Raw genomic sequence first — 26,808 nt, forward strand, 5'->3', positions numbered from 1 at the left:
TTAAAAATGGCCATAGGTGAATTGTCTTATTTAGCTTTGTTTTTGCCCTTTAAATTTGGAGTTTTGTTGAACATACAAAAGTCTCAAAACAAACTTTAAGGTACAAACTGTTTTGTTGGTTTGGAATTACCTTTGATATGACTGTTGTACACCTCCACTTTTTAAAAAAATGATACCTCCTTAAAAACTAATAATGGCAATGAAGAAATGTTAACCATTCAAATTATGTGCGAGTGAATTTTATTCTGCATCTAAAATTTTTGAGTCGTGATTTGTGAATTCTTTGAGGGCAAGTTCCCATTACCTGAGCGGCTATACTGCTAATTGCTTGTAATTTGAATGTTTAATAAATACATTTAGCTTCATTCTAAAATTAAGATCTCAAATCTCATTCAGATGGATAGATCCATATTAGATGCGCCAGCCATAGTGTAAAGCTTGCTTAGATTCTAAATGTCAAAACCTTTGGCTTTGTACAAAACCTTTGGCTTTGTAAGATTTGAAACCTTCCTTATCACAGAAAGTACGACAGGAAGGGAAGCTGAGCAACTCCGTGTCTGTGCCAGTTTAAAAAAGAGCTATCCGGTCTATGCCATATTCAAATAGGAGGTCTGTGGTCCTGCAGTTCATAGCTATTCAAGTATAAAGCTAAATATTCATAAAAATTGATGAGGGTGTCTACATACCCTTTCAGGCAGTGATTTCCAAATCTCACCCATCCTTTGAAAAAGTTCTTCCTCATCTCCCCTCTAACCCTCCTAATTACTTTATATCTGTGTTTCCTGTTAATTCACCGCTGTGCTAAGGAAAATCTTGTTTTTCAACTTATCTCGGCCACTCACAAATTTAAACATTTAAATTCCGTTTTGGTCATCTCTGTTCCAAGGAAAACAATCCTAGCGTATTCAACATTTCCTCATATCGATAATTTTCTACTCCTGTCAACATGTTTGTAAACCTCCTCTGGCCTCTCTAGTAAAACTATATATTTTCTGTAAATTGGTGACCACAACTACAGTTGTGGTTATAGTAGTGTTGCATGCAGTTAAACCCCCTGCTCCAATATTTTATGCGTCATCAATAATTATAGAGGAAAACATTCCATATGCTTTTTAAGCATGGCACAGTTGAGTGGAGCTGCTGCTTCACAATACTGGAGACCCCAGTATATTCCTGATCTTGGGTGCTGTATGTGTGGAGTTTGCATGTTCTCTCTGTGACTGCATGGGTTTCTTCCAGTTGCTGCGTTTTCCATACCAAAGCATGCAGATTTAAAGGTTAATTGGCCTCCATAAATTGCCCCTCGTATGTAGAGAGTGGCTGAGAAAGTGGGATAACATAGAACTAGTGTGAATGGGTGATTTATGGTTGGTGGGCCGAAGGGCCAGTTTCCATGCTGTATCTCTGAATTAAACTAAGTAGTACCTTTTTAAATTCTATTATTTGAGTGTGTTTTTTGTTGGATATTCATTACTAATGCATTGATATGAATAAGTGATGTTATGTCTGTTATGTGGTTTGAAATTTGATTAACACATTTTTGTATTAAATTCCAGTAAGGAATTATCCAATTTCCACTGTGGCTGAGAATACAGTCATTGATGGGGTTAATGGGAGAACATGCAGGATGTTTTAAAAAGTTTTTTTCACTACCTACTAATGTACAAAATTGCAACACAAGTGTATCTTCACTCTTAGATCTTGTACATCTATCACACTAGATGGAACAGATTGTTGATGATTTTATAAATAACCTTGACAACCTATAGAAGGCAAACTGTACTCAAACGATCATCTGAGCCATTTTAAGGATGCAGCAAAAACGCTCCACAAACTGTTCTACCTGATGTCTTGTTTGTCTGTCGTTTGAGCAGTTTTGATGTCGTTAAGAACCTGTATGCCCGAAGGGGTTGGTTTTGAGTCATTTTCAGATTATGTCACACTTTGTTGTAACCATCCATTCAACAATATATAAATTGAACTGAAAATGTTGCTGCCTGTGGTCACCTCTTGCCTAACTTGCCTGGTCTGGGTGTGGAAGCCCTATCTCACTTTCCTATGGTGTCAGAGATTCTAGAAACAAGGTCTGAGCAAGAACCTGTCTCCAAAATGTCATGCAAGTTATTATGCTTGTTTAGGTTCATTACATTTCTGGAACACCAAGCCATTAAAAATGAAATGTATTTGGATTTAAAAATAAATAATATTAGCTGAATACTTAAATAATTAGAAACATTGAAATTAACAAATAATTTAATTGGAACTTGGCGTACCCTTGAAAGTCCCTATAATCCCCTTAGAAACCAATGCGATTGTGAATCCTGCACCTGATCTAATTTGGCGCAATATCTGAGTATTAATTTCTTAATGAAATTGCTGAAAGCAGCTAGACTTGAGTCTTACCATGGAGGAAATAGACTCCTTCAGTATTCTGAATGTGTTAGCAAATTTGGGACCTCTACTTTGGTCTATATATAGACAGAAGACCTGAAATTCCATTTAAATGGAGAAATGCTTGTGTTTCATCAATTTGTCATGCATATTTAAACTTTAATGATAGGTCATTCCATTAAAATATGTGTGCTATATTCCTGCATAACATTCTATTTATATTTTGTAATAACATGTAATCAAGCTATTACCCAAAATAGGAGGGATTATAAAAAAAATGTCTTGTCTGACATCCTTATGTTAAGAATAGCAATTTTATTGTAATAGATTCTTAATCTTTTTTTATTCAATTGGGAATTATGTTGATTATTTGCTGTTTTCTCTAAGACATTGTATTAGTTCACTGGTGTTCTATACGGAATTCATATTTAACAGTAAAGCTTAGCAGTATCAATATGCAATCTATACTTGACATCTGGTAGGTTGTAAATTTATACCATAACAGATGTTAAAGAAGGGTTGTAATTTGATACTGGTGACTGACCACATTTTCTCAACTAAAATCAATGAGAATGGTGACGGTAACCTTTATTTAAATATTGATTGGCATAATGTTATAGTTTATCAAAGGAAAGGGAGTAATTTCTGAAGTCTTAAGTACCACTGAACAGCGTTGACAGCTCAACTAGGAAGGAGATGTTGCTGGATTTGTTGCTTGTGAATGCGGTGAACAACTAGGTAAGAGTGGTTATTGTAACAAGATTTTAATTAGTAATAATGAAGGGCTATCAGCAATCTGAAATGAAACTTCTAAATTAAATGGGATTTGATGGGATCTGACAGAATTAAGTAAAATCAAAGGCTGACAGAAAATTATGTTTTGGATCAGTGGAAGAATTTAATAATGATGATGTTTCAAGTGCAGGCTAGGTATGTTCCCAAAACGGAAAGGACCAAAGTCAAGGATCCTTTGACAATGGGAGTGATGGAGAATATGTTGATGCAATGCATGTAAGGTACATTATTGAAGCGAAAACTGTACTAAAAACAGTATTTTGCCAAGGTAAATGGAAAAGAAAGAAGATAAAATAAGTTTGCATGAATAGGAGAATAGGGTGGCAGTTAATATAACGGGAAACTCAAAAATCATCATTCACTATATTAATAGTAAGCTGGTGGAACCTATTGGAGACAAAAGTCATAAATACTAGAGACACAGATATATGCAGAATATCTGTCAAGTACTCACTTCAAATATTTACAAGATTAGAGGATGCTAGCAGAATATCAGTGGAAACAGATTGTGGGGGTTAAGAATTGATTGAAAAGTGATCATTAGAATATGCTGGCAATGCTTTGAACGGCTCAGCTGCCATGTCCAAAAGGCTTGCTGTCTGCGCAATGAGGATGACAGAGAATTAGAAAGTTACAAATATGACTCAATTTTTCAAGAAAGAGTTTAAGAACATAACTACAGACCATTGGCAGACAAGCCAATCATCCAGACACCAGAAAATAATTATACTTTGGGGAGGGAGCCTGCATTTGCAAAAGTCAGGTTGTGTTTGATTTGTTTGAAATTCTTAATGAAGTGGGTTGGATGGTTGATGTGCATTTTTAAAAAGCATATGATAAAGTTAAACATAAGGCTGACTAGTAAGATTGTAGTTCATGGATTAGGAGGATAGTGTCCGATTACATAAAAATATAAAGCACTAATACTTATTTTACCAGACTGGTGGATGGTGATTAATGGTGTTCCCTAAAGTTTAATTCCACGACAGTGGGCATTTTCGATTGATAGGTATATACAACTTGGACATTGGAACACACAGGAATATGTCATTATTTTGAAATATGGCAACAATAGACCAATCAAATGCAATAGGAATCCAGTAAAATGGCAGGTAGATGGCAAACTGAATTTAATGCAGAGAAATATGTTGATGCTTTTTGACAGGAGAGAGGGAAGCAATCTTGACTTTAATAACACGGCTCGAAGAAATGAGGAAGGGAGGGGCCCATGTGAATAAATGTTTGAAGGTGGCAAAATGCCTTGAAAGAATAGTTGGTAGACCTAGGATTTTGGACTTCATAAATGGAAAAATTAAGTAAAAAGCAGGGATGTTTTACACCTTTTATAAAGCCTTTTATACCCTCTGTATCAACCACACTGCACAATCTTCAGTTTTAGCCTTCATACTTAATGAAATATTTGAAAGTTGTTAAGTTGCGGGGAGCATAGATCCAGGGGTAATGACATTTGCTGAACTGTAGATGGTGGAAATCTGAAATAAAAACATACAGTTATTTCCACTATCAGTTACTCATCTGTGATGCTGCTGATCTAGTCTACAGCATTGAGTAGAAACAAGGAACTGCAGATGCTGGTTTACAAAAGAAGGCACACAGTGCTGGAGTAACACAGCAGATTGGGGAACATCTCTGGAGAATATGGATTGGTGACATTTTAGGTTAGGGCTTTTTTTCAGACTTCAGTGGTTTGATGGTGCATTATTGTCTGTCATGTCTGCACTGCACAGTAAAATTTGTGTTGTGTAGATCACACATGCACGAGTCACCCCATATTTTGGCGCCATTTGCAAAAACTCCACAAAGTCCGGTCCACACGCTCGATGTACTGGAACGGCTCCTGGTCCATGTGAACCTCAGGCTGCTGCAGGACCTCTTCCGTCGTCTTCGACCAGCTCGGCCTGCAAACCGATGTCCCTCTCCTCTCCCAACCACCTTTGTGTCCCGAGGACGTATCCTGCAGCCAACCTTGAAGCTGATGGAGGAAATATCCCTCTCCTTTTGGCCCACTCCGTGCGTCCATTGTCACCAGCAACTCCCTCCACCTTGTCTATCTGGTCTTCGGGGCCAACCTCGGTGGCTTCTGAGCTCCCCCCCTTTTCATGGCGACGAGCCAGGCATGCTGCCGTGCATGGCCACGGGAGCTCAGCAGCTTCCCCCTACAGATCGCCGCCTGCCGGGTTTTACATTCGTCTGGCCACCGGGATCCTGGCCCGGCAGCATCCTGGAAATCTGCCACAGTGCGGCATCCTGGGAACCTGCTGTACATGCCAAGCCATCAAACTGACTGCTAGCAAGTGTAGTTGGTCCTTTTTTTCCACTATTAATAGGAGGATTGCACTAAAATCCAGCATTCCACTCAATTCCTTGTCCATTCCTTAAAGGCCATCCGCTTCTTCAAGCCGACCTCAAACATCACCTATCCACGTTCTCCAGACATGCTGCCTGACCTGCTGTGTTACTCCAGCATTTCATGACTTCTACTGCATTGTGTTTACAGTATGGTCTTTAACTTTGGAGAAACCAAGTACAGATTAGGTGACTGCTTTGCATTTTTATCTGCAGAGTTGATCCTGAGTTTTCCCATTTAACTCTCCAATCCCCCTCTAAGGGCTGCCAACTCTCAAGCATTGAGCGTGAGACTCACGCATTTCGTTCAATTTGCATGCTCTCACGCTGATCACAAATTTCTCATGCTCTGTCGTGATAAAATTATGTGATCACGGAGAATTTCAAAACTAATATCAACTGCTTGTGTGCGCGTCTGTTGACAAGACAGCAGCATTCTTATTATCTGTTATTCTCTCTTGACCGAACTGTCACACACCTCCAAACCAAGTCCCCATGTAAATTTACATTGAAAGACACCGGGCAGTGAATGAGTGTCACCCAGCGCAGCAAGAAAGGTCATGTCCTGCTCCCGGCGACAGTTGGAATTTAAGAATATGCGGGAAGCGGCTGACATGAGCAAGATCGGCGAGCGGCAGGAGAGAGGTACATGGGCAGCCCCCCCCCCCCCACACACTTTTTTGGCTAGACATGTTTAAATATCTCTGACTTTGGACGAAGCGCTGCTGTGCTCTGAGCAACCTGGTCGTGGGTGTTGGAGAGCTGGGGCGGAGGGAGGGATGGAAGAAAAAGCAGTGGGCAGATGCGGACGGCGAGCCAGGGCTGGCGAGTGCCGGTCTGGCGAGTCACTCGCTGCAGCTCCGGCCATGGAGCAGCCTGAGTGCAAGAGCCCAGGGCCGTCGGAAGCGTTGCGCCGCTGCCATGAGAGTCTCTGTGCTGAATTCACCCTGGTAACCGGCATGGACCAGGCTGCGGCTTGGTGCATCCTGGAGGACAACCAGTGGCTGCTGGAAGTAGGTACCAAGCACTGGGTAGAAGTGGTGGAAGATAGTGGGCTTCAAATGGGGGTGGTTGGAGAAAGCATCCTGCTTGCCTGCTAGATTTTCACTTGCTGTAACTGCAAGAAAAATATTCCCGATGTTGGGGGAGTACAGAACCAGTGGTCACAGTTTAAGAATAAGGGGTAGGCCATTTAGGACTGAGATGAGGACAAACTTTCTTCACCGAGAGAGTTGTGAATCTGGAATTCTCTGCCACAGAAGGTAGTGGAGGCCAATTCACTGGATGTTTTCAAGAAAGAATTACATTTAGCTCTTGGGGCTAGCGAAATTAAGGGATATGCGGAAAAAACAGGAAAGAGGTACTGATTTTAGATGAACAGCCATAATCATATTGAATGGCAGTGCTGGCTCGAAGGGACGAATGGCCTATTCCTGCACCTATTTTCTATGTTTCTATGCTTGAGTATATGGTAATAGAATTCGACCACTTGATTTTGAAGCATTCATGCATGGTGGAGGTATAATGTAGTCTAGTGATACAGTGTGAAAACAGGCCCTTCGGCGCAACTTACCCACACCCAACAACATGTCCCAGCTACACTACCTACTTTTGGTCCATATCCCTCCAAACGTGTCATATCCATCTATTAGTCTAACTGTTAATTAAATGTTGGGATACTACCTCAACTACCTCCTCTGGCAGCTTGTTCCATACACCCACCACCCTTTACATAGAAACATAGAAAATAGGTGCAGGAGGAGGCCATTCAGCCCTTCGAGCCAGCACCGCTATTCATTGTGATCATGGCTGATCGTCCCCAATCAATAACCCTTGCCTGCCTTCTCCCCATATCCCTTGATTCCACTAGCCCCTAGAGCTCTTTCTAACTCTCTTAAACCCATCCAGTGACTTGGCCTCCACTGCCCTCTGTGGCAGGGAATTCCTTTGTGTGGAAAAAATTACCCCTTAAAAAGTTGCCGCTTAAAAATAATTTAGACAAATGACATTGAAATCATACTTCTACAATGCACTAAATATTTTAATACATCAACTTTCAAAAAGTCCACTCAGTCGCTCCACTGCCTCACCGGGTACCCCCAAGGCCAGTGATCAGTGATCGCTCAGCCCCCCTACTTTAAAAAAAAACCCTCCGCTGCCCCTGGTTTCTGACGGAGAGCACTGGCAGATGTGAGCGGGGAACTGAGGCCAGTTGTCCATGATGTCTGGATCCCAATGCTCAGCACTTCGTGTTTCGGAGTTGGCTAATGTTATTGATTTGTAATTAGCCTGATTTGTAATTGACAAAACCTTAATTTATTAATCCAGAATATCCAGGGGGATGGGATAAGTGTAATATTAAAATGGCATGCAAGGTGTCAGGCTGTCTGTCACAACAGACAGCCCTGATAACCCATTATTTCCTTGTTAAATATTGAGAAGGTAGCATTATTGTCATTTGCCACTCCACTATTATGGGGTTTTTTACCTCACTGATTATATCTAAACCCTCCCCTCCCCCAAATTGCTTTGACAGGTTGAATAGAAATGTCCCCAATCTCGTTGTTTTATTAATTGAACACGTATATGAACATCCTCAAGGAGTGTAATCTGATGGAAACTGAATCAGATGTGATGTTTAGGAGCTTGTTCAATGAAGGGGCATATTTTAAAGAAGTGACAGAGGTACTTGCAGGGGAATGTGTGAGGAGGTTATTATTTGTCTTTAGTTTTAGCTTGAACCAGGGCATCTGAAGATTCAAAGTTTAACATAATAATTGTGCTGATACTGACCGCAACCAACCACGTAATGAATATCATCCATTCCGGAGGTTTTATTTTTATGATGCCACTTAAACTTCACTTGGGTTTCAATCACTTCAATGTAAAAGTAATTGGGAATAGGGAGCATTGGAACAAAAATTTGCCCTCGGCACATATTAACTGTAATATAATAATGTTTACATGTTGGTAGGTGCAATCAAAACAAAGATCTTTTTATCATTGTTGTGTTATGAATACCACAGAAAATATTATGTACTCACAAGATCACATTAAATAGAATATTATTGCTTAAATTTATATATTGTTATTGGACTTTGCATTTCGGAAAAGTCAAGTTGAGAGGAGAACAGCAAAATACTGAAAATATTGGGGGTGAAAATGACTTCAGGACAGTTTGTTAGGAAAATGAAGGAAATGGTAACAATACTTATACAGCTGAGTGAGTATAATTTTATGGATGAGAAATTGTGTTCAACCAATTGATGGCTTCTTTGACAAATTGATTAGCATGTTAGATAACAAGGAAGCCAATAGATTTAGCAAATTTTGTTATACAAAATTTGGACCATGGAGTGCCCCATAAAAGATTACTGCATTAGATAAGCACCTGTGGACTTGAAAGTAATAGGTTAAGTCCAGGGGGTCAGATATGGGGCTTTATGTGTGGGCCAAATATATTGTAGGTGCAGAGGGGCTGGGAGCAAGGCCAAGTGTGCATCCAGTCAAGGTCTGGAATAGTACGAGGTGTGCAGTCAAAGGTGGGACGATGGGAGTGTTCAGCACTGGGAACCTAAGCAGGTAGCACCTATAATCAGAGTAGATTAGGGGGCCAGGTGTAAAGCTGGACTCGAAGTCAGGAATGAGAGAAGGTATCCAACTGGAGTCAGGGTCAGTAGTACCAGGTGTGTAGTGAGACCCAGGTTGGTCAACATGGGCCAAATGCTTGATTATAATCTGATTTCAATACATGAATACACTAAAATCATTCATGTGCTGCACCTGTTGATCGGGCTCTTCAGCACCTGGCTCTTCTGTGGAATGTAAGTAGGAATGTAATTTAGCCTAACCTTATTCATAGCTAATCCAATTAAAAACATAAATATTGCATTCAAGTGTAAGTTATCAGACTCGCTACCGTATGCACCAGATTGCACAATTTCAAGCCGAAAAATGCAAAAGCTCCGTACCATGGGAGGGGAGGGAATTCATATGAAAGGAAAATAAATTGTTCAGCATTCAAGTATGGCTGAAATAGATTACCCAGGAACCGGTGATTGAGATTTGAGCTGTGTTTGATCAAAATTATTCGTTCATTTTTCTGATGTGCAAATGTTTTCAGTTAAAATGAAAATATGGGGCAATTCAAATAAAATTTATAATTTTAAGCTGTTGACACAGAAAATTACACATTCTCAGCAATTTTTTATCAACAACGTAATTACAAAACTCCTTTTAAGTGGTAAAATACCGGTTTGAGGATATTCAAGAATCTCTGGGCCAGCAAAGCAACAATTCGGATGATAGGTGTAAAGTTATAAATAGGATTACTCTTAGTAATGCAGAAGGTCAGAAATAATTGAATATTCTATTTATGTTTTGACGTGTATTGTGGATTTAAAATAACTTTCATTTTCAGAAACCCACTCTTCTTCCAAATGGAGTTGCAAGGTTTCAAGCAGCTGCTCTTGGAAAAAGTGGAGAACTGAGAAGATGGAGTTGTTTTTGTTTGTCCAAAAGATCCCATTCTTTCTCTTAAACTGAGTTTGTTTGATTTTACTATTGACTTAAATGTTTTGATTTTTAATGAAAATAAAATAAATTATTATAATATTTATGCAGATCTATTTCCAATATTTATATTTACTAACAGAAAATGCTGATCTTGAAGCTACCTCAAAGTAACTAATTTCATTGCTTCATTAATGATTCTTGGAGTTAGTAATAATTTCTGTTTCATTTAATTAAATGCAGATTTTTGGCAGGCTGAGGATACTGCAAATGTGCAATTGTTAGTAAATGTACAAAAGGCCTTCATCAAGTGAGTGCCTGCCTGCCTGCGGCTGAGTAGATAATTATATAAAAATCCATTAAAATTTAATGCCACTTATGCCTGCATACTGAATGGAAAAGAGCCGGGATTGGCAGATGGGATTTCATTTCACTCTGCGACAATGATTCAGAGACCAAGCATATTAATTTTTAAAGGGCTCTGCAGCAACTATCTTAAATTTCTAATGAAACGTGTGGTTCTGTGCTCTGTTTTTTGGTTTTGCAGACCGATATTTAGACACACCAAGATTGCAAACTGCAGAATACAATTATGCATCATTGGAAGTGATGGAAGAGCAGAAAGAAGATTCTATTGAATCGCAGGTTGCGGTGCCCGTTGGTGAATGCTGTGCAAGAGAGCCTGAAATGTATGCTGCTGATTCATCACTCGTGAGTCAAATAGAAGCTGTAGGAGCAAAAGCCAGGATGCATTTTGATGTTAAGACACAACATTTGTATTCAGAAAACATCATGACAGATGAAAGCTGCTGTCAGATACATGCCTCAGTGCCTGGCAACAACATGCTGACTGCTGCAGAAACAATTGAGACAGAGCTTTTCTCTGATGAGACACATGTTGTAATAAATGCTGTTCCATGTTTTCATGAGGAAATGGGAAACCCGCAACACAATTTGAAATGTGTTGGCAAAACTACTGAAGAGAATGACCAAATAAGTTTGAAGTGCAACAAAACAGTACAGTTCATTACAAATGGTGAAGCTCCACATAAACATAGCAATCATGTATTACAAAAGCATGTTAGAAGTAATTCCAGTGATTGTGTGCATGAAGACACTAGGTATGTGCAGAATACAAGTCGTCCAGAAGGAACCGTGGAGTTGGATGGTCAAGCAACAAAACAAAACCATACCAATGTCCTGACTGAAATTAATGAAGAATATCAACAGATCGATTCAGAAGTGGAGGAGAAAATTCAGCACAATGCGTGTGAGACATCACCTGAAGTTTCAGAGAGACGAGATGAAAATGTGGAAGAACTCACCAACTTTAATCATAATGTTATCACATCCAGTCAGAAGTATAATACAGACGAGTTACTGCAAATCAATGACAATTCTCATTCGTTGGATGAACTTGCAAAAAGGATTCAGATAGAAGAGGTATTTTCTTCAATATTAAACTATTCAAATAACCCACTTTTTATTTTTAATTGGATATGTTTTTACAGAATGCTAAGAACACAGGAGGTTATTAGGTCCTTGAAATTCTAGCTCTCTGCAAGAGCAGTACAACCAGTCCCCATTCCCTGCCTTTCTCTTGACCTCAAGGGTGTTTTATTTTTCAAGTGTGGGAAAGAACTGTTGATAGACAAAAATGCTGGAGAAACTCAGCGGGTGTGGCAGCATTTATGGAGCAAAGGAAATAGGCAACGGGAAACAGACGGGTTTCGGCCCGAAACGTTGCCTATTTCCTTCGCTCCATAGATGCTGCCGCACCCGCTGAGTTTCTCCAGCATTTTTGTCTACCTTCGATTTTCCAGCATCTGCAGTTTCTTCTTGAACAAGAACTGCAGATGCTGGTTTATACTGAAAATAGACACAAAATACTGGAGTAACTCACCGGATCAGGCAGCATCTGTGGAGAAATGGAATAGGTGACGTTTCGGGTCAGAGCCCTTCTTCAGACTGAAAGCTTTGTCCTGCTGACAGTTAGAAATGCAAAGGTCTAGAGATGGTAGAAGGCCTTCCGGGGGAGTCCAAGAGGAGGAGGACCATTGGAGATTGTAGAAGGGCTCATCACTGGGTGTTGAGGACACTTTCCCATAGCCAAAGGCACGGATGGTGGAAAAGCTGTACATCATGCCGGCTTGGAACTCGTTGAGGTGGGAGCATAGTGTTACAAAGGTGAGGCCAGACCTTTCTAAGTCAGAGAGAAGGGGGGGGGGGGTGAAAACAAAAAATGTGAGGCTTGGGGTCGGAGGAGATCAGAGGATGGAAATTTAGCTGAGATACTGTGGGGTGCAGGGATGATGAAGGTTCAGAGAGGAGTGGGGGGTAGTAGGGGGTAACGTGGTTAAGACCCACTTGAATCATTACTAAGGTTCCCTGGAGGAGAGGGGAGCAGTAGGACCCAGGAGAGTCAGGACACGTGGTATAGGAGCCTGCTGGTGGGTGGAGGAGAGGTTGTGACCCACAGGAGGCTGGAGTGAAGGTCAGCTGCAGCAGCATTAGTGGCCCTGGTCAGCGAATGGCTGGGGATGCGGTAAGGGTTTTCCTTGGAAGATCTTATAGACCTTTCAGTCTAAAGTAGGGTTCTGATCTGAAACATCACCTATTCTTGTTTTCCAACGATGCAGCCACTGAGTTACTCCAGCATTTTGTTTTATAGTGGTGTTTTAAAGTGGCGCAGCAGGAGCTCTAGCAATTAATTTGCAGGAAGAGCGGATTGTCATGTAGAAAAATTGAGTATATTGAACTAATGCTTTCAGGTGTGTGGATGATATTAAATCAGTACATTCTGAACGGGCTTGATAGGATAGATACCATAGGGATGGTTTCCCTGTTATAGGAGTGTAAAGCCAGAGTATGGGCTAAAAGGTTGACCAATTAAGGCAAAGGTGAAGGAAGAATTCTCCATCCAAGGGAGTTATTTTAAACTGAGCATAGATTTTGTTGAAGAAAGGACTGCAGATGCTGGAAAAATTGAAGATAGACAGAAATGCTGGAGAAACTCAGCGGGTGAGGCAGCATCCATGGAGCAAAGGAATATGTGACGTTTCGGGTTGAGATCCTTCTTCAGACTGATATAGTAGGGGTGGGGGGGGTGGGGGTCGGGAAGAAGAAAGGAAGAGGCGGAGACAGTAGGGTGTGGAGAGCTGAGGAGGGGAAGGAGGGAGCAAGCAAGGACTACCTGAAATTGGAGAAGTCAATGTTCATACCGCTGGGGTGAAAACTACCCAAGCGAAATATAAGGTGCTGCTCCTCCATTTTGCGGTGGGAATCACTCTGGCCATGGAGGAGGCCCTGGCCAGAAAGGTCGGATTCGGAATGGGAGGGGGAGTTGAAGTGCTGAACCACCGGGAGATCAGGTTGGTTAATGCGAACTGTGCGGAGGTGTTGGACGAAGCGATCGCCAAGCCTGTGCTTGGTCTCACCGATGTAGAGCAGTTGACACCTAGAGCAATTTTTGTTGAAATTGCTATGGGGTTCAGTATATTCAAGATTTCTATACATTTTTGAACAACAAGGGAATTGAGGTTATATTTGTTTGGGGCCGGAATGTGGAGTGAAGAACAGATCAAACATCTTATGGTGTAGGAAAGAACTGCAGATGCTGGGTTAAATCGAAGGTAGACACAAAATGCTGGAGTAACCCAGCGGGACAGGCAGCATTTCTGGAGAGAAGGAATGGGTGACGTTTTGGGTCGAGACGTCTGGAGAAGGGTCTCGACCCGAAACGTCACCCATTCCCTCCCTCCAGAGATACTGCCTGTCCCACTGAGTTACACAAACGTTTTATTGATGGTTTATATTGCATACTCATATTTCCTTATGTTCTTAAGTATGTTCTTAAGTATGTTCTTGTATACTATGCATTTATTTATGAAGGTTAAGATACCATTTGTTATTTTAACTACTCTCCTTACTTTCCTAATCAAGGCTTCAAACCCAGATTCAAAATTAAAACTGATGGACATTTGTACAAATTCTTGTACATTTTGTTATTTGGATATTGACTTAAATGACTAATTGTTTTGTTCATTTGTAATTTTGAACTGCTTACTTTGGCATTATTCTGTGAAACATTGGAAGGAACATTGGTATTCCGTGCACAAACCCATGTTGGCTATCCCTAATTAGTTGTTGTCGATCCAAATGCTGGAAGATCCTGTTCCTCAGATTCCCCTCCAATAACCTACCCTTCACTGATGTGAGGCTCACTCCCTGTAGTTCCTTGGATTGTCCTTGCAACCCTTATTAATCTTAAATAAAGGTTCCACATTAGCCACCCTCCAGTCTTCTGATATCTTCCTGTGGTTTAAGATGATACAAATATCTCTACCAGGGCCACTTCAATTTCTTCCCTAACTTCTCATAATGTCCAAGGATACATTTGGCCAGGACCTGGAGATTTATCCACCTTAATAATCCTAAAGACGGCTAACACCTGGTCTTTTATAATTAGGATATGGTCCAACATATTACTACTCAATTCCTTTGATTCCATGACTTTCTCCTTGGTAAATACAGATGCATTCATTTAACAGCTGGCCTGTCTCCTGTGGCTCAACACAGAGACAGCAATGTTATCCCTTTGCTCTTAATGTACCTTTCTTCCTTTTAAAATCTTTTTCTTAGTTTTTATCAAAAGCAAAAACAATACAACAAAAAAATAATGATAAACATAACAATGATATTGATACATAGTGATCAGGGTTACATTAATGGCAGGTATAACCTAAATATGTCCAGTGTCAAAATACACATTGAATATAGACCTCCCGGTCTCTATGTAAATATAGTTAAGTGTTTAAAAAAGAACTTATATGTATAAAAACAAAAAGATAAAAAGAACTTAAACTTTAAAAAAAAAAAGAAAAAAGAATCTGGGCTGCAAAGAATTTCAACAATTTAAGTCCCTGTTTGTCGTCAAGTCCGTTCCACCGTATAAAGGTAAAATAATTATTATAACAGTTAGAGCTGACAATTTATGTTGTTTGAAAATATTGAATTAATCTTCCCCAAGTCCTATCAAATTTAACCAAGGGTTCAACAATGTCACTCCTAATTTTTTCTAAATTTAAACATGATATCGTTTCAGAGTACCAATGGAGTGTGGTCGGAGGATTAGTCTTTCCATTTAAATAAAATAGATCTTCTGGCAATTAATGTGGTAAAAGCAATCAGCCGATGAGCGGAACGGGACAGATGAATAGAATCTAACATTGGTAGCCCAAAAATTACAGTAATAGGATGAGGTTGTAAATCAATACCTAAAACTACAGAAATCGTATCAAACATTTATTTCACAATATTTTTCCAAAAGTGGGCAGGACCAAAACATATGGGTCAGTGAGGCCACTTCAGAATGACATCTGTCACAGGTAGGATTTATATGACCATAAAAACGAGCGAACTTATCTTTTGACATATGAGCTCTGTGAACCACCTTGAATTGTATCAAAGCGTGTCTTGCACACATTGAAGAAGTATTAACTAATTGAAGAATCCTCTCCCATTTCTCTATAGATAAAGAAATTTGAAGTTCTCTTTCCCAGTCATTCTTAATTTTATCAAATGTATGTTTTTTAAATTTCAAAATCAACTCATAAATAGTCGTTATTAAGCCCTTCTGATAAGGGTTCAAATGTAAAAAAAAGTTTCCCGATTGACGCTTCAGCTACTACTGGCCCTACTTTGTTCCCGTGGTCCAGTGTTTTGTCCTGTCAAGTAGGGCCCTATACATACTTTCCTTGCCACACTTAAAAAATTCCATCTCTTTCAAGTTCTTTGCGTTGTGGGATTCCGATCAATAGGAGGGAAGTTAAAATCATCTCTTATGACCCAATTTTTCAACAGTTTTCTGCGATCCTCCCTACATATTTGCTCCTATAATTCCTGCTGACTATCGGGAAGCCTATAATACAACCCCATTAAAGAAATTATTCCCTTCTTATTTCTAAGTTCCACCCATATGCCCTCAGTATACTTGCAATGTTTTATATTTCCTTACGATGTATTTGGCCCATGGAATCTGTTAGCTATCAGCAATCCCATCCCCCTATTTATTATTTCATCACATACCCATTAAATCTTTACTGATTTTCCTACTGCGTCCTTACACCAAAAGTAATTTACAGTAGCCAGTTAACCTACCAACCAGTCCATCTTTGGGAAGTGGAAGAAATCATAGTAATAAAGGAAAACACATGCAGTGGCAGGGAATCTCAAGTATTGGGCTACAAATAATTGGCAAAATCAAAGCAACTACGAAAAACAATTTCAATGCTCTTCTTTGACCATAAAAAAAAATAATTTTAAAGTGAACCAAATTTTAAAAAATAACTCTAATATGTATCTTATGCATTACACTCACATGCCAAGATTTTAATCTAAGCTATCTATAACTCTTCGTGTGTGTGTGTGTACATCTTCCCATCGCATTCTCACCTATATTTCCGAACTTTTTAATCGTTTAAAGTTTTAAAAAAAAAAAAAGTCAGAAAACTCATCCATTTCGGAAAAAAACCCCTATTGACGTCGCAATGGACTCGCAAGGCAGAACGGGACACTCCGGGAGGGAGGGGCACTCCAGCGCTCGTGTGGCAGTTTCCGACGCCCGACACCTGGTGGTGATGGTGGAGCCGCGGGCCCTGGCTGGAGCCGAGCCTGGTGACCGGGGCCGAGAAAGAAGCCGCCGCTGGAAACAAGGACGAGCATGGGTCCGTGGTCAGGGACGAGTCCGGAAATGAAGTCGGAACCTGCACTATAGCCCAGGCAGTGGCCAAGCTGACGGGTGGAGTCTACAGCCAGGGCCGGGCGGAGTACGAGAACCAGGCCAGGTTCCAGGCCCTGACACTGCTCTACGTCCTGGGTAGATCCTGGGACAGGGAATTGGAGTGAGGGGAGGAGGGAGCTGGAGTGGGGTGGGGAATGGGGTGGTAGAGGGAGATGGTAGTGTGGAGGAGGGAGATGGGGCAGGGGTGGTCCCCTCCCTATATACCCTCATTCCCACCCTCACTACTCCTCCCTCTCTACTCCCCTCCCTCGCTACTCCCCCCCCCCCTCTCTACTCCCCTCCCTCTCCCCTCTATCGACCCCCTTCTCTCTCTACCTCCCTCTCTATATCTCTCTCCCTCCCTATCACCCCCCTGTCTATCTCTCTCGCTCTCCCTCTCTCTCCCTCTCTCTCCTTCACTCTCTCTCCCCCCCCCCCCCCCCCTCCCTCTCTGCCCTAATCGTTTCATGTTCCACAGCACTTCCTGGTGTTTTTCTTTTGAGGTACAAAATGAAAGTAACCCAACACAGATACACAGCAGAACAAGCCACATCTATGGAGAGAAAGACTTAACTTTTCAGATCAATGACCTGTAAGTTCAGATCCCTAACCTGAAGTGAGAGATCACTAAACTGAAATGCATGATCTACTGTTATTCTGGCATTTTCTACTTCATCAGATATCTAATATTGACAGTATTTTGATTTAGTATATTCGAGGCTTAGTTACTTTAATGAGACAACCAGCTAATACACACACGCCGGGCCTTTTCACCATATAAGATTGATGGCAAATCATTTGTATTTCATTATGAAAGATGGATGTTGGGCAGGAAAAGGCACCCATCACCACTCTGTGGAGGAAGGAACTGCAGATGCTGGTTTAAACCGAAGATAGACACAAAAAGCTGTAGTAACTCAGCGGGACAGGCAGCATCTCTGGAGAGAAGGAATGGGTGATGTTTTGGGTCGAGACCCTTCAGACTGGGAAGTGGTCTGTGGAGTTCTCTTGAGTAGCTGGATGGAGCTTTGAGTTTAAATTACTCTTATAGGCTGCACTTTCAAAAAGATATCACCTCACTCCAGTAATTATGTTAGGGTGAATAGAAATGAGAGATTAATAGCTGATGTGTTTACCCAAAGGTTGAAAAGTAATGTAAACGATGTGGCATGCTCAACATTTATTCTGGATTGGAAATTGTTTGTGATGCACATACATTGAATTACTGTGCCGTTTTTCCCACAGAGTATCCACCCAGAAGGTCTTGTTTCCATACTGAAGAAAGGAAATTCAGACAAAGAGATCAGTCAAACACAACAGAAGCAGTCAAAGAGACGAGTAAGATTTCAAGATCCCCAAGACACATTTGATCAGGGTAAGATAATGACTTTTCTCTTATTACTGAAGGTTTCCTGAGTACATTTTAGATATAAATACCAATTCTTAATTTTGTATGGTAAGTAAAATAAAATCTCAAATGCTAATAGCCCAATTTAATGTGAAGTTTGATCTTTGCAACAGTAAAATATAATTACTGATTGCAATCTAAATACAAATCTTTAAGTTTTTGCATCCATCTTTTGTACTTGCTATTGTAAGTCACTGGGTTTTTGTGGAAAAAATCTGAGTTTAATTTAGATACATTGTGGAAACAGGCCCTTCAATCCAAGCCGACCGGTAAGCTATTTCTATGTTATCCCAGTTACATATTCTACACACTAAGGTCAATTTACAGAAGTCAATTAACCTACAAACCTGAACTTCTTTGAAATATGGGAGAACTTTGAAATATGGGAGGAAACCAGAGCACCCAGAGAAAACCCACGCGGTTACAATGTGAACGTTCGAACTTCATACAGACACCAGACGTAGTCGGGATCGAACCCGAGTGTCTGACGCTGTATGGCAGCAACTCTACCACTGTGCCACCCTTTAGTCATTGATAAATATAAGATTGGACATTGATAGAATGAGTTTGTGCATGTTAATGTTTGTTTATGGTTAATTTGCAGTTTTATGTATGTAAAGTATATATATTATAACAGAGCCTTGGGTATATGGTGAGAACTAAGTGCTTTAATGTTACTTTGGCTGTCACCTTTTTTAAAAACATCATGAGATCATGTGATAGGAGCAGAATTAGGCCATTCGGACCAACAAGTTTACTCCGCCATTAAATCATGGCTGATCTATCTCCCTCCTAACCCCGTTCTCCTGCCTTCTCCCCATAATCTCTAGCACCTCTGAAAACAGTCAGTTTTCCAAGTCCTGATTTTCAAAGGATAATTTTATTTTTCTACCTCTCCAGTTTTACTTCTAAATATGTAATTTGATATTTATCTGTCTCCCAGATAGAAGATGGTAATTATGGGCTTCAAGTACCCAGTAACACTACAAAACTGTGCATCTGGCAACCTTTAAATCCTTACAGATTAAAAGTATGAGTGAAGGGGGATCTTTGATAAATATGGGAATTTATACAATGGGAAGCTGTCAAGTGTCTTTCAAGTGCTTTATATTCCTCCTGTAGGGATGTTTATTTTAATTTGCATCCTTCTTCCTGGTAACAATGAGATTAAATCCTGACCGCATTAATGTTTGCAGGGAGCAGAGGGAAATGCCCTAACAAAAAAAACATTATTTAAAATGAATTGCCGTTGAAGCACTGACATTAATCAAAAATGTATCTTGATTTTGATGCTATAATCTCACTGGTTCACATATTATCTCATGAGTTAAGTTTGTTATTGGAAGTTCACTGAACCTGCTGTTTTTTTTAAAGTAACTTTTGGGGAATGCATTCATTCTTATGTAATCTGCCTACTGATGTATCTGATCTAATATGATGATCTGTATATCTTGTAGAGCAACTCGTGATCAAAATGATCATGACATGTTCGCTGCTCCTTTCAGCAAAGAGCCATTCATCTCAAAGATGAGCACAGTAATAAAATAGCAATGCCTGCTTCTAACTCACAGGGCTGACAGACACGTCCCAGTTCTTTTTGCACTCTTCTCTCCCACTTGTAATTAGTACTTTTCTCAGAGGTATTCCGTGCTCTTTTTATAATCATCTGATTTATTTTTTAAGTCTCTTGGTGGCAAGATGAAGTAAGGTTCTTTACAGTTCTTTCAAGAATCTCATTGGGAATGTACTGGGAAAAATAAATAATGTGCAGCCAGCGCATGATAAATATTTATGATTACGTGTGAACACACCATCCTGCATTATAAATAATTATGTTTCTCTTTTTATATATCAACCTTAATGTTTTACATTTTCCACTGCAGCTAATTTATCATAGAAGTTGAAAAATAGAAACCACAACATCTATTACGATTCTTTTGCTCAGTATGTGTACATCTACTTTCATACCTCCCCTTGATTTCCAGGGAGTTCAAGAAACCGTTGGTGTAAAAATACAATGTTTGAACGTCTACAATTCCCTGGTATAGAGAATTCCAAAGGTTCATAATCCACAAAATGAAATTTCTGCTCGCCTTCATTCTTAAAAAGCCAATTCACAGAGTTACTTCAGCATGGAAATAGGCACTTTGGTCTTCCAAGCCCATGCCTACCAACAACCATCCATTTCTTCTAATCCTACCTTAATCCCATTTTATTCTTTCACAATCTCAAATCATATTGGATACCATGCAGAGCTTTTATTCAGGAATCATTCCTGTTTGTGCTATGAAAGACAGAGCTGTTTCATACAGTCAGTGTTTAATCTCATGTTTATGTGATTTAGCTGTTTGTATAATTAGAATTCCCAAAACCAATGTTGCAAAATATGGTTTAAATCTACTCTGGGGAAAAATAAAGGTGGTTTCAACAGAAAGCAGGTTCAACAGAAAACAATACTGATAAGAGAAGTTCCAAACAATGCTTTATTTATGGATTAATTAAACATTTATAATGCTGTAAAGCAATAACAGTCAAGAGTGTTTATTTGCCAGATGCACTGGATATGAACCAGAACAATTAATTTCCTACTTGCTGCGGCATAACAGGCACATATTAAATGCAACAGCAACAATAGATATACAATAAATTATCACTCTTAAGTCAACCAGACCAGGATAGTGAAATAAAATCAAAGTACGTTGAGCAATGTATACATTTATCAGCACCAACTTGAGCCAACAGGTTCACTCAACAACTATTATTTCCCTCCGCTGACTGTAAACAATTGATTGAGCGTCTCTTTTCATTTAAATTTTAGACTACAGCTCTGCGTATTTCAACAGGACCCCATCCTTGTTTATATTTGACGTGTTTATCATTTAGAATGGCTGACATTTATGATAAATGGAATTTGGTAAAGCTGGCTGTTCTTTGTTCACTTACAGGTTTAGTATTACAGATGTTCAATTTACATCTTAGTTGTTTTCATAATACTCCTTTTGCATGAAAACGACCTAGTTTTCTGAATAGAATCGCCTAAGCATTTTTAAACAAGCCCTCTGATCATTCTCACCACCGGTAGTTAAAAATCTCTTGGTGTGGCTTCTTGTCCTCATTTTTGATCAATTGTTACTCATTTGTTTTTTCACAAATTCTCTCTAGATCATACATACTCCTTGTGTAAAAAGCAACTGCAGATGCTGGTTTAAACCGAAGATAGACCCAAAAAGCTGAAGTAACTCAGCGGGACAGGCAGCAATTCTGGAGAGAAGGAATGGGCGACGTTTCGGGTCTCGACCCAAAACGTCACCCATTCTTTGTTTCCAGAGATGCTGCCTGTCTCGCTGAGTTACACCAACTTTTTGTGTGTATACATATTCCTTGTTCTGCCTTGAATTAAAATGTAACATTCTTACCTGGAGCTCGAGTCTTATTTACAGATTCTTAGTAAAAGCTAATGCTCTTAGCTGTATTTTAAAACATGACATGTCCAATCATTATTCCTTTGACTTTCTCCGCTAACACCATTTAAGCCACCAAACTTTAGATGCATTCAATAATTAAAATGAGTTATGTCTTTTTGAATCATTTTTCCCAAGAATAGCATTACTGTCTTTGCTCATTCAACAATTCTACTACGTTTTTTTCTCTGCGGTAATCCATTTTGATATCTTTGATTTGTAAATAGGTGGGACATTTATTTGACCATTAGCAAACCTGGGATTTTACAGCTGTGAGTCTAAACATGAGAGGTTTAATGTTACATAAACATAAAGTTGGTTTTGATTATCTTGTGGTGAAATGTAGTCCATCTTTTAGAACCAATACTGGGATAACATAGAACTAATGAATGGGTGATTGTTGGTCGGCGTGGATTCAGTGGGCCAAAGGGCCTGTTTCCAAAATGTAGCTCTAAATTAAACCAAACTATATGTAGAGCATGATGTAATCGCAATTTCAATCCTTTCCATTGGCATTACTACACAGGCAGGGAGGAGTGAATCGAACTTGCGCAGTAGATGATAAAAACGAATCTTCCAGTCGTTATTTCCAGTTTCATAGATTTTTATTGAAGTGGTTGTAAACACAAAGAAGTGAACAGACCAGATCCTCTTTATTCTTATACAAACTGTAGCTTTCTGTTCTTGCTATCTGAACTGGTAAACAACGATATTCCTTCTCTTCTACCGGCTCCAGGCGATCTGACCACGCCCTGTGGTTTCGCTAGTCTCATCCGATATTTATCTTGTGGAAGATTCATTTTTATCATCTACGTAAGTTTGATTTACTCCTCCCTGCCTATGTAGTAATGCCTGTGGTTTTGCTAGCCTCATCCGATGTATGCCACGCCCATCTACGTATCAAAATCCCACCCCCAAGCGTACTAAATAATTCTGCAAGAAATTTCTAGACAAAATAGTAAAATATGCTAACAGTAACTTGCCTAAGCAAGAATGGCTCCTACACATGATTTTCCATTAGAACATTCAGGTCATTAGAAAAATACATGCATAAGGGATGCCACAAAACAGTCTACATACCCTGATTGGGGCCTATTATTACTGAGACTTTGTAGTATAACTTGAATATAGAGAGGCAGTGAAATTGGCCTTGTGTATTGGACTAGGTGCGTGTAGGTGGGATGGGAGTCCAGTGGCGATTCCAAGCAGCTGGTCAGGTCCAGTGTGATTTTGGCTGCTTCTAATTTCTTGTACCGAGAGCTGAATGCATCTTTTGACATTTGTACTCAATTTAGAAATCAAATTACAAGATCCAGTCATGAAATAAGTGACACCTATAATAAGTGACAGTATTATAAGGGCTAATGTTTTCAAATATCAAATCAGTAAAATAAGTAATCAATCAGTTAGGAATAATTGCAAATTCACTTTCTATAAGATAAGTTTCAATGTTATTGGAAATATCATACATTAATGTGCTCATTTTTTATTATTTCTCCTTAGATGAAGGAACTGGAGATTCCTGTCTTCTCTTAGTCCTGCTGTGTATTGTTACAGTACTTCTTAGCGTCCTAGGAACAGCACTTTATTGTACATTTGGAGATCTGGAGTCCAGTGTATGCAGAGACTTTACAACACAGATGGATTTTTACTGTACTCAGTTCGAACAAGGCATCGCAAAAGTGAAGCACTGGTTGTTGTTTTCTTAAATATCAGTATATCCACATATAAATGAAATCATTGTGTAAATAGGGATTCAGATGGACCACAATGAGCAGTTAATCATCTTGATGCTCGCACTGCAGTGCACTAACTACTGTGGAATGTAACTGGCATTAGGTCACAACACAGGAACTTAAATAATGAAACTTCAGACCTCAACAAAACTCGTAGCTTGTTGACATGACTTCCTTTAATAGCTTGGTACACAGGGAAGACTGAATATACAACACGGTCAATAATGTTCGCTGACTACATATGAATAGCAGGCTTGTCAATCATTTTCAGAAGAAATTAGTTTTGTATAATTTGCTCGTTAGGATACTCTGCACTTAAGGATATAAAAAAATTGGATTCATAATGTATCATGTGAATGAGTTACAGTAGATAATTATGCACTTGATTTTTGTTTCTGTTTTTACATTGCTCATTTGAAGAAAAATCATGCTATCTATAGGTTTTGAATTTTATTGGTTAGATTCCTTCACCCATGTCTCTTTCTCAATTATACCTTATATCATTATCAGTGATTATGCTATCTGTTAATCTTACTTAGTTCACAATCTATTTCCTTCTGCAGTTTAAAAAAAATGCAAATATATAAATTAATTAATTTTTGAGAAGATTATTATTGAAGGTTAGAAATATACATTGTCATTGTTCATGTAGCCATGTGTTAGGATATTCATGTGAGTATTGGTGCATCATTTTCTATTATTTGCTGCTTTTACTTACTGATTGGTCAAATATAATAATTCTGATTTAAACTGTAGGAGTGAATGTAAATTATAACTTTGAGGCAGTCAGCTCCTTCATCTATATGTTTATTGTTAAATTCACTTTCATTTCAAACAATGAGAAAATAGTTGTTAAAATTTGTTGTGCTAATGTTGTGCTTTGTGATGCATTCTGATTATTTTGTTATATTTACAGAAGTAGAGTAAACATTCAGGACATTAAGGGGAGGTCATTTAAGACTGAGGTGAGAAACCTTTTTACCCAGAGAGTTGTGAATTTATGGAATTCCCTGCCACAGAGGGCAGTGGAGGCCAAGTTACTGGATGGATTTAAGAGAGAGTTAGATAGAGCTCTAGGGGCTAATGGAGTCAAGGTATATGGGGAGAAGGCAGGCACGGGTTATTGATAGGGGACGATCAACCATGATCACAATGAATGGTGGTGCTGGCTCGAAGGGCCAAATGGCCTCCTCCTTCACCTATTTTCTATGTTTCTATGACATTATTGTTTTCAGACCTACTGTCAGTGAAATGATCCACGTTAACATTTATAATTTCTCAATATAGTAGATTCTTGCCTCAGCAATGTTGGGAGAAAAGGGATAATCAAATGACGAAGAATGTCTAAATAAAGGCTGATTTCAACCAAAAGCACGAACTTGGTGAAATTATCCTGGCTATTTGCTTACATCATTCTGGGCAGTATTACTTATGTTTGTAATTAAGGTACCAGCCCTCTAGCAAATTTACCAATGGACTCATTTCACTGAACTTTCATAATTACATCTAACTTATGTGTGTTGAACGTTTGTGTTCTGCAAGATAAAACTTTTTCTCAGGGTATGTTTTGATTGGCTTTGTTGTATTCTAAAGTTAACTTGATTTCTATTTTAAGGCAGGGACACTGTTTTCCTTGCTGAGTCCTGGTCACAAAAGTGTGCTGCAGCCTCAGGCTTCCAATTTGAATAGTCTTAGCAGGAAGAGGTTTAAAAGTTAATTTTGTTATTTATGGAGGTGCATTGCATCACAAAGCACAATATTATAACACATGCACTATAATTTCATAGCTGCATCACCTTCATTGTATGAAATATCGATCTTGTATATTGAGAAATTGCAATTCAAACACATAGAATTAGTTTATTTTAGAAAATGGGAAATACATTTTGAGAACATAAGAGCAGGTCTCTATCCAAATGTATGCATATACTTTTTAATAATGCTTGTAGAAAATATTGAATAATTATCTCATCCTCATTGTCACTGCACATACTTTAAGTCATGCTTTCTTTACAGATTTCTATCTTCTAATTTGTTGGCACCTGCAAACATTATTTATTTCAATCAATTACACAGTGCAAAAAACTTATATTCGGTTGGTCAGTACTAAAAGAAATGTTAACATTTAATGTTGTTTTGCTGTTTACTGTTTGATTTTTTTCCCCTTTGTAAAACATGCATTATTTCTGCATTTAACTCGTTGTCACTGGTAGTTAACAGAGAGCAGTCATGATTATGCTCCTCAGATAAACTTATTTCTAGAATATTGAACAACACTGGCAGACTGAACTAGGAAGCTTCCCAGTGAATGGTCGTCAGACTGAATGATGTAATCACTTGAGCTTTAGGAAAGGGCCTTACATTTTAGCAAAAGAACTTTTAACTTTTATGTCTAAAGTTGCTAACTTTAAACGTCAACTATAATATAGTGCATAATAAAAGGCACTATACAATAGCCATGAATTACTGGCTGGTTCAGTACACAACTATAAATTAAAGATATGAAACTTAATTTATTAAATATAGATTGTATGTAGAGTAAATCATTTGGATTTATATTCTTCCTGTTTTTGTAAATTCTAGCATGTAAAATTTCAGAAATCTAAGATTTGAACTATGTAATCCTAGGTTACTGCAGCTGAGTTCCTAATCTGTGAATCATTTAAACATTTCTGTTCATTTTGTATTGTGGAAGACTTTTGGGATTGTTCACAAGAAATGTATAAATGTAATCACAACCATGATATGAAGCATAGTAATTGTATCACTGCATTGATTTGAAATGCAAAAATGACAGAGAATTGTAATTTGAAGACGAGCTGGTTGTTGTAAAGTGTTTTACATGATTTCCATGTAAATTGATCATGCATTTTAAGATTACAACGTGTGCTTTGAATCTCTTACAAATAGAAAATAGTGTTAAACTTAATTGATTTTTTATTTGGTGTCTTTTCCACATTGAGTTCCTCATTTTAAAATCAGTTTATTTATCATACAACTTTCAAACTCTGCAAGGTTCCAACAATGCAAAGACGTGCTGGTTGGTAGATTATCAGCTTATTGTATCTCATGTGTGTGGAGAGGCGGGGGCTGTTATGCATGTGAGAATAGGTTCTCGGGAAATAAGTGGGGGGAATAAGACTTAATGGAATGCTCCAAGAGCAGGCAAATACTTAATGGGTCGCCTATGTTGCGAGATATGTGAAAAATATCACATCCCCACCCCATTTGGACTCCGACCTATTATTTCTCTTCTCCCCCCTGGCTTGATAATCTGCACCTCTTCATACTTGTCTCACACGTACTGTTCTTATCTCTGGCCTTTGTTCCAGCCATCTGCCTGTCAATAAAATACCC

The 26,808-nt window shown here is 39.0% G+C and overlaps 1 protein-coding gene across 5 annotated transcripts in view; it reads left to right on the forward strand.

Annotated features, from left to right (window-relative positions):
• Positions 1–26,326, forward strand: part of cnsta (consortin, connexin sorting protein a) — a 60,733-nt gene extending 34,407 nt beyond the window's left edge. For all 5 annotated transcript variants that reach the window (XM_055639283.1, XM_055639287.1, XM_055639284.1 and 2 more), the window contains exons 9-11: positions 10,613–11,508; positions 18,092–18,221; positions 23,219–26,326. In XM_055639283.1, the coding sequence (XP_055495258.1) occupies positions 10,613–11,508; positions 18,092–18,221; positions 23,219–23,424 (1,232 nt within the window). In that variant the 3' untranslated portion in view covers positions 23,425–26,326. The remainder of the gene's footprint in view (positions 1–10,612; positions 11,509–18,091; positions 18,222–23,218) is intronic.
• Positions 26,327–26,808: the final 482 nt, after the last annotated feature.

This window comes from Leucoraja erinacea, chromosome 8, assembly GCF_028641065.1.
Source record: "Leucoraja erinacea ecotype New England chromosome 8, Leri_hhj_1, whole genome shotgun sequence".
Taxonomy (NCBI): Eukaryota; Metazoa; Chordata; class Chondrichthyes; order Rajiformes; family Rajidae; genus Leucoraja; species Leucoraja erinaceus.